The sequence below is a fragment of the Coenobita brevimanus genome, chromosome 52, assembly GCF_032717465.1.
Source record: "Coenobita brevimanus isolate Jiangsu-jjx chromosome 52, ASM3271746v2, whole genome shotgun sequence".
Lineage (NCBI taxonomy): Eukaryota > Metazoa > Arthropoda > Malacostraca > Decapoda > Coenobitidae > Coenobita > Coenobita brevimanus.
The window spans coordinates 155,454-167,500 of NC_137005.1; the positions used below are offsets into that span (position 1 = coordinate 155,454).

Here is a 12,047-nt window from a genome sequence, read left to right on the forward strand (position 1 = left end):
CTTCAGTATGTCTGACAGAGGCTTCCCGTTGAAGGTATCTTTTCAGATTTTTCTTGAAAGAATAAAGGTTTCTGTTTGCTATTATTCTGTGGGGCAAATTGTTCCAGTCTTTGGTTGCTGCATAGTAAGGTGACCAGAGTCCCGCTTGTAGGCGGGACAGTCCCGCTTTTTGGACGTCCGTCCCGCTTTTTTAATTGTACTAGAATGTCCCGCTTTTTGAGCAAATTATCTTAATTGTCCCACTTTTAGAAACTTACAATTGTATTAGATATAACATGACCTTCTTTTATGAAGTTAGGATGAATTAGAAAAATTATGCATAATCCTAACCAAATGAAATACCGAATTATTATTATAAAATCTGTAATGCTCACTAGCTGGTAACTTTGGTCGACCCATTCACTGTACCGTACGGTATGTTCGGAGTTCGTAGGAGTCTAGGAGACGTTAGTGATTGATTAGCAGCCTCAGTCTGAGGTGTAGCGCAGCAGCAGTCGCTGTCACATTAGTCAATATCTGTCTGTCTATCTATCTATCTGTCTGTCTATCTATCTATATCTATCTATCTATCTATCTATCTATCTATCTATATATATATATATATGTATATATATATATATACAGCGCTGCACCTCACCCTGAGGCCGCTAATCAAACACTAACGTCTTAGACAAACTCTGAACATACCGTATGGTACGGTTGAATGGCCGACCAAATTAGTCAGTTAGTGAGTATAACAGATTCTGTATTAACAATCAGGCATTTCATTTGGTTTAGATTGTGTATAATTATACTAATTCATCATAGTTTCATAAAATAAGGTCACCTTGTATCTAATGTAAGAGAAATCTAAAAGCGGGGGTATAACTTTAGAAGTAACCAACGTTACCAATTTTCATTATAATACGTCCCTGAACTATTCTACCTAAGACTTACCTTTTAAGCCTAGTTTGAGTTGGGGGAGCAAATTTTGTAGGGGTAGTCATATAGTGGCTTAGGTTAGGCTATTGCTCAGTAGCGGATGAATGTCGCTCCATATTGGCTGGTGCAGGCGTGTGCACTCAGTCTCTTATGTCAGGCCCTAGGTTAGGCCCTAGGTTAGGCCTAGGTTAGGGTAGGTTAGGTTAAGTTAGTTTGGGTTAGTTTAATGCAAAATAGTGTGTTTTTAATTAATTTTGATCTTGATTTGGGGGATAAACCCTCTTTTGGAAATCTAACTCAAAATTCCAAAAGGGGGATTTTCCCCCTAAAATGAAGGTCAAAACTAATTAAAACACAGTATTATGCATTGGAAGACATAAAAATAATAATAAAAGAAAACGTTGGTTACTTCTAAAAATTTACCAAAGCGGGACACGTAAGATAATTTGCTAAAAAAGCGAGACATTTTAGCCGCAATTAAATAAGCGGGACAGAAAAAAAACGGGACTGTCCCGCCTAAAAGCGGGACTCTGGTCACCTTAAGTATATACCTTCTTACTTTGTTTTGAAGGACTTGGAGCTTCTGTTTTGATTTTTTGTTGAGGGCAGAGTAGCCTACCATGCTGATATCGCATACTCTGAGGGACATTGTACAAGCATCAGATGCAGGGTCTTCTTTGTTGCTATTGGCAAGCTTCCTGCCTGTCTGTAAAGGAATTTTAATCTGGTAGGTTTGTTTACTATTGATTACATTATTTCATTCCCAGACATAGTAGCATCCGGTCTGACTCCAGTTATTTCACAACACGTACTGCCGAAATATTAATTAAATTACACTTTATTTGGAAATCCCCTGCTGCTTGTAATTTCCTTTCTGAACCAAATAATATGGATCCTGTTTTCTCCAGACGTACAGTACAGTAGTGATGATCTGGGGAGAGACACCGTATGGAGATGTTTTGCTGCGGTTATCCTGAATTAACTCGAGGACTGGGCACGTGGCAAGAGCTGAAATATGACTGTAATTTCCTCAAGCAATAAAAAGTTTATGTTAAAATTTCATAATTATAATCGCATTTGTGTGTGCAGTCGAACTTCTCCAATAAAGATGAGTTACTCCTAAAAGTTTTCTCTGGTGAGCTCAGTTACGCAGAATGTACCATGGACATTTCCAACAGCGTTTTAGTTACATATTTATATGGTTCTACCTTCCTCTGGAATGCATTTTCTGTCATTGAAAAGAATTTGAGTTGGATTATTGACATACTTAGCTAGCTAATATGAGATATTTCCTCATCAGCGGTGGAACAAAACTGGAACAATATTGACAAGTGGAGACCGAGGTAGTTCATTCAGTCCTCGACAGATGGCGGGCTGGGCAGACAGCGTCGTGCACTCTCCAAGGTCTTTCCTCCTCACCTGTCATTCAGTCCTGGGCTTCCATGGTGTTAGGGGTGTGCGGTAACTTGTGATACATTTAATAACTACTTTCCTCCCGCGGTTGTTTCACCATGGATGCCGGGGTGAGGAATAGAAAGAACAAGTCGTCTCCGAAGGCTGAGAAGAAAGGTAGTAAGGAGACTGAGGGAATAGCAAAAGACCACGACATATTGAAGAAGAGCATCGAACAGCTGAAACATCTCAACGAGAAGATCGACAGGGATGCTGTAAGTTAATCGTGTCTCCCTTGTGCATGACTTAATCATCCGGATTCCTAGTCTGGTGGGAGAAGATCAGGCTACTCTTTAACCGTAACCTACATCCAGCCGGCAACAGGCTTAGCTCGCTTTACCTCGTTACAGCGAACCATTAAATCTCAACCAGCTGCCTGCTTTATGCATCGTGTATTATAAATGGCATGGGGGCTGTTTTGTATACTTGGACAAATACTTTTAGTGGTATGGTGATAAACTTGTAATCTGGAGGTAGTGCCGGTTTAATAGGAGAAGTAATAGGGGTGGCATGAGCCATTCAAGAGAAACTGCTGGTCAAGAGAGTGAGTAAACTTAACCTGGATGACAGTATGTTCTGCGGATGTTGAAATGGCCTGCGAATGTGGGAAGGTAGGCGTGTCGTTGCGTGAAGGCTAGTTACGAAAGGCTGTGTTTTCCACGGAATTTCCTAACCTCAAGCACCGTATCCGTCCCTTGGGCATGGCAGCGGAACCGGGGAGATGTGTTGCAAGTGGACGGAAGACATTTCTTTTGAAATTTATTTTACATGTCATAGACCAATAGGAATGGTGTCCTGAGTTAGTTATAAGCTGCTTATGTATTTTTTAAAAAGTCGAACGAATTATATTTAGGCATCTTTAAAGCTAATTGGCAAGTTTCCCTGAAAATCGTGGTACTAATTGTATGGATAAATTGGCATTGCACATTAGAAGGGAGGATTACTACAGTACTCCAGTTTGTTCATGCTAGGCAACTCTAGTGTGAGTGCTAGAATGAAACAAGAATAGCAAAGAAGGCTGCCTTAATGAATTGCTAAAGGGAAACCCTATTTTCATAAGCCAGGTATGAAATAACTAACAAAATTTGATTGAACTAAACAACAGTTTGAACATGAATGTTTAAGATGAGGATAGCCTACTGTAGTTGCCGAGGTGTGACTGGAGCTATCTGCTTTGAGATTGTATTTAAATTTATATATTTATTTGTAAGTGTATGTTTGTAGAAGCTGTGAAACGTAGTTGAAGTTAAGCATTTGTGATGAAAGTGCCATTTCACAAAGATTGTCGAATGCAAATCGTCTCTATCTATCTATCTATTGCCAGACGCCTCAATCCCGTTTGGGGTGGCCACAAACAAATCGCCTCCAAGTCGCCCTGTCCCCCGCCATTTCACTACCCTGCTCCCAACTCACACCCCCCTCTCTCATATACCTCTCCACCCCATCCCTCCATCTCATCCTCGGTCTCCCCCTCCCTCTTCCACCCTCCACCTCACTCACATACACTCTCTTCGTCAGTCTTTCACCCTCCATCCTCTCCACATGGCCAAACCACCTCAGTGTGTTCCTCACAACGCTTCCTATCACATCCACATCAACACCACAACGCTCCTTTATATCCTCATTCGTCAGCCTGTCTCTCCACGTGACTCCACAAGCTCCTCTTAAATAACTCATTTCCACTGCTCTCACTCTTGACTTGTGTCCTTCCAACAACGTCCAAGCTTCACTTCCGTACGTTAGAGTTGGTATCACAATACTGTCATGTAGTAACTTTTTTACTTCCATGCTCACTTCCCTGTTTCTTATCACTGCTTTCAAGGAACCAGCAACCTTTCTTCCCTGCTGTACCCTTTCAAGCACTTCACCCTCAAACCTCCATCCTTACTCATCACACTACCCAAATACTTAAACATTACTCACATTTTCCAATTCCTCACCATCCAACCTCGCTATACATTCACTGACTTCACCTCTCTCAAAGACCATCACTTTACTCTTCCCTACATTCACCTTTAGGTTCCGTTTCTTACACACTCTCTCAAACTCATCCACCAAGCCTTGTAGCTCCCCTTCATCTTCACTCAACAACACAGTATCATCTGCAAACAACAGTACAGGGAGTTTCCAAACACTATCCTCTCTCACCAGGGCCACTCCAACATCACTACCCTACCTTGTACCTCTTTTATTACCCCATCCATGTACAGATTGAACAACCATGGAGACATGACACATCCCTGTTTCAAACCAACTTTCAAAGAGAAAAATTCACTTAGTTCACCATCCACACGCACTGCAGCCTTAGCACCATCATACATACTCTTCACAGCATTCAACAACTTCCCATCTACTCCATATATTCTTAACACTTTCCACAATCCTTGTCTATCCACCCTGTCATATGCTTTCTCCAAATCCATGAAAGCCGCATACAACTTCTTTCCCTTCTCTAGAAACTTTTCCAATAAAGATCTAAGAATGAATATCTGATCTACACAACCTCTTCCCTTCCTAAAGCCTCCCTGTTCTTCTCCAACTAATTTCTCTGTTCTTTCTCTAACTCTGTCTATAAGTATCCTACCATACACTTTTCCTATTATACTAAGAAGACAAATGCCCCTATGATTACCACACACTTCTTTTTCCCCTTTTCCTTTGTACAAGGGAATAATTATACCTGACTTCCAATCCTCCGGGACTCTACCTTCCTCCCAGGCCAATCTGCACATCTTCCACATCCATTCTACTACTCTCTCTCCCCCATGCTTCAGCATCTCACCACACACTCCATCAATTCCTGGGGCTTTCCCCGATTTAACTTTCTTCATTGCTTCCACAATCTCTATCCTACTGATTTCTACCTGTCTTCTCACCTCCCTCCTTCTCCCAGCCATTCCCCAGCCACTTATACTCGCATTACTTCCATCCTCTACGTTCAACAATTCCTTAAAGTGTTCTCTCCATCTGCTCACTTTTTCTCCCTTCTCCACTAGTAATCTACCATGTTTATCTTTCACTCCCCTGCTAACTTCACTTCCACCCTGTCTTACTCTTTTCACTTCTCTCCAGAACATTTTCTTACAGTCCCTCCACTTTACACTCAAATTCCTTCCAAATTCCTCATCCACTCTCTTCTTACTCTCTCTTACTAATCTTTTCACCTCTCTCTTCCTTTCCACATATAACTCTCTCTTCTGCCTCTCAACTTCTTCCACCTCTTTCTCATCCATTCATTGTATGCTTTCTTCTTTTGTGCCACAGCCTGTTTCACCTCTTCAGTCCACCACGCTGTTCCTTGCACCCCCTCCGTCTTCTCTTCCTTCACACACCACATCACATGCTGCACATATTTCTTCTGTAAATATCTTACACACCTTCCACGTCTCCCATCTGCTCCAATTCATATTTACCCAATCACTCCCCCACTTCTCTCTTATACTCTGCCTTTTTCTCATCCTCTTGTAACCTTTCCACTCTCCTTGCAACTACTCCTTCCTCTCGTCTTTCCCTTCTTCTATTCCTCCATCTTACTTGCATCCTAATTCTGGCCACCACCAAGTAGTGGTCAGAAAGGCCACTCCCCCAACCTCTATAAACTCTTGCATCCAATATACATCTTCGCATCCTTTCATCCACACACACATAATCAATCATTGCCTTCCTTTCATTCAGTTCACCACCCACCCTTCTCATCACTCGCCATGTATACCTGTGGATCATTTTATGCCTGAAGAGGGTATTGGCTATTACCAACCCCCTCCCAGCACAGATGTCCACTAACGCACTCCCATTCTCATCTATCTCAGCAGGCACACCCCACTCACCAACTATTCCATCCACCTTCACATTACCAACTTTACCATTCATATCACCGATCAAAAACACTCTCTCATTCCTTCCAAACTTTTCCATGCACACTTCCACATTTGTCCAGAACTCTTCTCTCACTCTTCTAGCACGATCTTGCGTTGGCGCATACACACACACAATCGCCCACATTTGTATTCCAACTTTCAACTTTACCCACACAATCCTTGACCCAACTGATCCATACTGTCTTATGCTCTTCTTCCATCTTTTACTCACAACTATACACACTCCTTCCTTTGCCCTCTCATTCTCATCTACTCCTGCACATATACCCCATCCATACTCCCATTCTCTCACACTTTCTCCTCTCCATTTTGTTTCAGTTATTCCACATACATCCACTTTCGCATCCTCAAGCACCTGGACAATCTCTCTCTCTTTCACCTCATCATTCGCTCCTCTTACATTCCATGTACACATTACCAAGTCCTTTGTCCGGTCCTGGGTCGTCAACGTTTGGTCAGTCCTTGTCCGAGGCTTCTTGTTTGTTTTTTTAGTTAGTTGTTTTCCGGGGAGGGGCACTAACCCTCCGCCAACCCTTTTAGTCGCCTTTTACGACAAGCTTACAGGCCGTCTTGAACTCAGCTGTGTGACAGTGCTGGTGTAATATGCTTTTGCAGTTTTGTGTTTTTAGGTTTGTGTTTGTCACCGATACTTATCCTACATGCATCTCAGGTGGGATTTGGGGTTAGGATATTCAGTACTGGATCATTGTTGGTTTGTGGCTCTTATTATTATTATTATTATTTGTAATTAGTGACAAAACTGTGAGAGGTTTGGAATGGAATGAAGAATGGGAAAGGAAAGGGGTGGGGGCTGATCGTGGTGGAGAGAGAGAGAGAGAGAGGTCACAGAGGCAGAAGGTCACCCCCAGGCTATGACCACGTTAGCAGGCTGGTGGTGGCGTCCCTCCCCCACATTTTTTCCTCCTCGTGTCCCTCTCTACCATCCACCCACCATATCCCAAGGCGCAATCTCCTAGAGAGAGAGAGAGAGAGAGAGATGGGTGGGAGGTGAGATAAGGAGATAAGGCGGATTTTTCCGTGTAGCTAATTGTTTTCAGAATCGTCGTTCGCGACTTTTAAGATTCTCCATTTATTTTTTATTTTGACAAGTTGGAGTTGCCGTAGGCAGAACAATCATCCAGCTTTAGCCGAAATAGTGTACTTACCCGGACGCTGTCGGTTAGAAGTTAAATCCCACACGAACAGTATTCGTGTTAAACTGAATAAGGTGGGTAGGGTACACGATAGTACGAAAGCTTTATGATTTATACTGTAAGAGTTTTATTGGACAGACTAGGTTGTTGACATGAATAAAGTTCGACACGGTACGGTACGTAAGTGCATATACGGCAACGAAAAAAAATAACCCATCCAGGCTCATGATTGAAAAAAATGTGGTTACTAGAGTTGTCCCGACCTTGAGAGGGTTAAACTAGTTTATTGAATGTTTGCACTCTCACATGGGAACATTACAGTGGTTGACCAAAACATTATCCAAAATTATAAATGTCATCATGTCGTGATTGGCAATCTTGTGGAACAGAATTGGTGGTAAACGAGGCAGATTAAACCCATTCCGCCCGAAGCGTATTTCTGAAGCATCCAGACTACCGGTATTTTACGCAAGTAACGTAGGGAAGAACTCGTATTGAAGTTTTAATGGAGTATACTTTACTGTACTTATAAATATTACACTTTCAGTTCGAAATCAGTGCCCCTAAAGGTAGAAAGAAGAGACAGTGCGGTGTCTTGTTTATTTTACTCTTCCTGTGTCCATACGATTTTATTTCGGTCAAAAAAGTGTTAGGTTTAAATCGTCATAGTAAGCAGCCAAAGGCCCGTATTTGCAGCAGTAGTAAAACTGACGTCCTCGAGCGGAAGACTTTAACCACTTTTTCTAATTGCCACCACCAGACGACTATTGTTTAGGAGGAAGTTTTGAACTGGTGGGGTTACCCAGAGCTTTTGTAAATAAATGCATTCAAGAGGTCTTTCGCAAGGTGAGGAAAATCGTCCGCTGGCGGCCAGAATTTGATACTATAGGCTATATTATATGCCTCAGTGTTTAAAAAATGTCATGTTTACCGGTACCTCCTTTCGAACAGGAGGGGATAGATGCAGCCTTCAACCGGTACTAGGGTTTTCGTCTTGAAGCGGAATATAATCGTTTGGTAGTCTCGAAAAATCCTGGGGCTGACGCTGTTAGAGGAATGACTCTTCAGCCCCGCCCCTCTCCAGTCTCCTGGGGGCCTTTACCACTGCCACGTCGCCTTTACCTGATTCCATCCCCCCCCCCCTCTCTCTCATCCCCCAACCCCATCTTGCCAACCATCACTCCCTGCCCTCCATCCTTCCTGCCTACCCACCCTCCCTCTCCCCACCTAATCTTCTTCCTTTCCTTCCACCTCACCAGGTCGCATCCATCCTCACCTTCCCACTTTACCGCTCACCTACTGTACCTTCTCCTTTTTCTTTCTTGTCTTTTTCCAGTGTTGCCTCTTTCCTCCATGTTCCCCCTTTCCTCCACGTTCCCCACCACCCTCTCTCTCTCTCTGAGAGAGAGAGAGAGAGAGAGAGAACTCTCCTTGCAGCCAGCATCCACTCTCATGTCTCTCCAGCTACCCTATTCTGTGTACCTTTCTGTCTTGTCACAGTGTTATCGTAGAGTCAAACTGGGAAATTACATTTGAATTTGGGTAAGCGTAGGGTCAGATGAATGATTTTTGATCATCGTAATGTGTGTTATTGAGACGCCATTCAACCCTCCGGCACGCATGACCATTGTAATAAAACCGCGTAGCTTTGGTTAGTTGTCCTTAGCGTACTAATCACAACTTCCTATGATGTACTCAGCAGAAATAAATGCCATAGATGCTATTATGAGTGGATTACCGTAATTTACTAAGGGCAGATTATCTTGTTTCAGCTAAAGATTGTGTGATTTGCTTATTTCTGTGACAGTCATCGTCGTCGTCATTCTAACACTATAGGTTCAAGTATTTTGATGAGTGTGTGTGTGTGTGTGTGTGTGTGTGTGTGTGTTTTGGGCAGCCGAAACTACACACACACACACACACACACACACACACACACACACACACACACACACACACACACACACACACACACACATAGTGCTATAGTATATTAGATACTATCACATCACTTCTGTTGACCCGTTATAAAGCTTTACATAATTTTTAGAAGTGTGATGATCGTGTCTCAAGGTTTCTAATGTAATTGCTCACTATCCTGTTGTTTATCGTATTGACTTGGATCGATATTTATGGTCGTAATTGTAGCCTACATCCATGCTGTCACCTTGCTTGACCTTAATGTTTTCGGCTCCAGCCCACAGACCACACCATCCACACACAGTTTTATTAGGTTATGTAGGTCGTGGCACAGTGCAAAGCCATTTATTGCTAGTCATTAATATTACTGAATACTGTGGCAGTTGTGATAAATTATTGTGATGTGCCGTACTGTATATTACTGCCACAAGACGAATGTCAATGTATACCGTAGTGGACTGTGCCTTGTGAAGGTAAACAGCCATATAGTGTCTACCGCGCACCTGGGTAAATTTTAAATGATGAATTGTAAAAGTTTAATTTGGTAAATACACTTCTGTATAGCTTTATTTTGATTGAGAAAAAAAAATAGAAGAACCATTTAAATGTAATTACATATGTTTCAGGCTTTTTTTTTTTTTTTTTTTTTTTGACTAAAATACCTGTACTTGTGTGTAGGCCTATTCTTGGGAGTAGTTTCCTGTCTGTCAGTGGTTTGGAGTTAATATGACCATATCCGTATCCGTAATGAGTGTATCGCAAGAGTTACCTGATGGCAGTGTACTTGTATGTAGGCTATTTGTATATACCGGTGCACACACACACACACACACATATATATATATATATATATATATATATATATATATATATATATATATATATAATGTATATATATGTATATATATACATTATAATAGTATACATATTTGTAAATTGCAGAGTATGATGCATAGTGATAGCTGGGGGGGGGGGAGTGACGCGTCTTGTCAGTAAAGTGTGGGTGTGTAGCCTTGTCCTGGAAACACCGGAAGTAGGGTGAAGATATCGTGTGTGTTGCGGTGGTGGTGAGTGTTGGTGTGGGAGGGGTCATGAGGCAGAGGGCAGGGCAGGGCAGGGCAGGTTGGCTGTGAGTGGCGTTATTACCGTTACTGTGTGTGGGACTGTGGGTGGTGCCTCACTCCACCGACACCGTGGCAAGACGCCCAGGGCATTACTACCACCACCACCACCAGCACACTGTCACCTACCCTCTGCCACACACTACCACGTCACCGTCCACATATCACCCTCCTATAATAAACTTCACACGCCATACCACACCAAACGAAACCATACACACCACACCATACCAAACCAAACCTCACACACCACACCATACCACACCACCAGCCTTCACCAGTACGCACCACACAGCAGTTTCGCTCTCCTCCACACCACATCAGTCCTCCTTCTATACCAGGACCACCGCCCTGCATCACATTACACCACACCACGAATATTCCTGCTACGTCAGTTTTTGCTTGACCCAGCTCTTCGAGGCATCTCCCTTACCGTGGGGTTACAATATGGCAACAATGCTATTTATTTCTGCCACCTGTTCCCTAGTTATATACAGTACTTATTCAGTACATAGCACCTTCGAAACCTATAGTATTGATCGAAACCATTTTGATTTTAAAGCGGTGTAATGACAAGCGTGAGAATGATAAGGTGTAGTACCGGTATGAAAAATGAATCGCAAAGGAAGGGATGATACGAGGCCTGTGCCACGTAGAGTAGGACGCTAAGTTCCAGTTTTATTGAGGCCGATAATGTCACTTTCTGCTTTATTACTGCTGCCAGCCTGTCTTGTGCAGCCGAGGACACGCGTTACATTGGCAGTAGTTAGATATAGCCTTCATATTAATCATGGCACTACCGGGGGGCTCTCCAGAGGTATAAAACATTAGGTTAGAATTTTCTCTCTCTCTCTCTCTCTCACACACACACACACACACACACACACACACACACACACACACACACACACACACACACACACACACACACACACACACACACACACACACACACACACACACACACACACACACACACACACACACACACACACGTTTATGATTTCGTATTTGCACATGTGTGACAAACTCTTTGCACAGTCGCCTTTAATTTTCCTTTAATGTGCGCAGTAATTCAGCTTGTTTTTAACCATACAGGGAACATAAGTTATGTATGTATATAAAATTGTGTGTGTGTGTGTTATTCAGCTTGTTTTTAACCATACAAGGAACATAAGTTATGTATGTATATAAAATTGTGTGTGTGTGTGTCCGTCCCCGCCGTACCTGGCCTACAGCGGGAAAACCCAATCCCTGTCAGATGACTACAGCAGGGAATAATGTTGTATAGCTGTATTTATGGTTATTAGGGCCGTATTCTTGGTGGCATTGGACACTTCGTAGCATCATTTTAAACGGAGTTGGTACAAAAAATATTTAGACATACGGTACAAGAAAATATGACAGTGTAATACGGAATGGAAAATCATTGGCCAAGAAGGTGTTATGGTGCCTCAGTATCAGCAGCAATACGGCCCGGAAATCCAGTGACCTCGTCGAGCAGCCAGAATGTCGAATTGTTCCATAGTTGTGTCGAATATTACTTGTCTTGCAGTTCATTGTGTGATGCGCTACAGTACTGGACGTTTTCCATGACAAAG

At 42.6% G+C, this 12,047-nt stretch overlaps 1 protein-coding gene across 1 annotated transcript in view; it reads left to right on the top strand.

Moving 5' to 3' along the window:
- Positions 1-2,378: 2,378 nt before the first annotated feature.
- The window catches only part of rt (Protein O-mannosyltransferase rt), a 73,756-nt gene continuing 64,087 nt past the window's right edge, over positions 2,379-12,047 (top strand). The window contains exon 1 of the mRNA XM_080272866.1: positions 2,379-2,588. Within this exon, the coding sequence (XP_080128992.1) occupies positions 2,433-2,588 (156 nt within the window). The 5' untranslated portion in view covers positions 2,379-2,432. The remainder of the gene's footprint in view (positions 2,589-12,047) is intronic.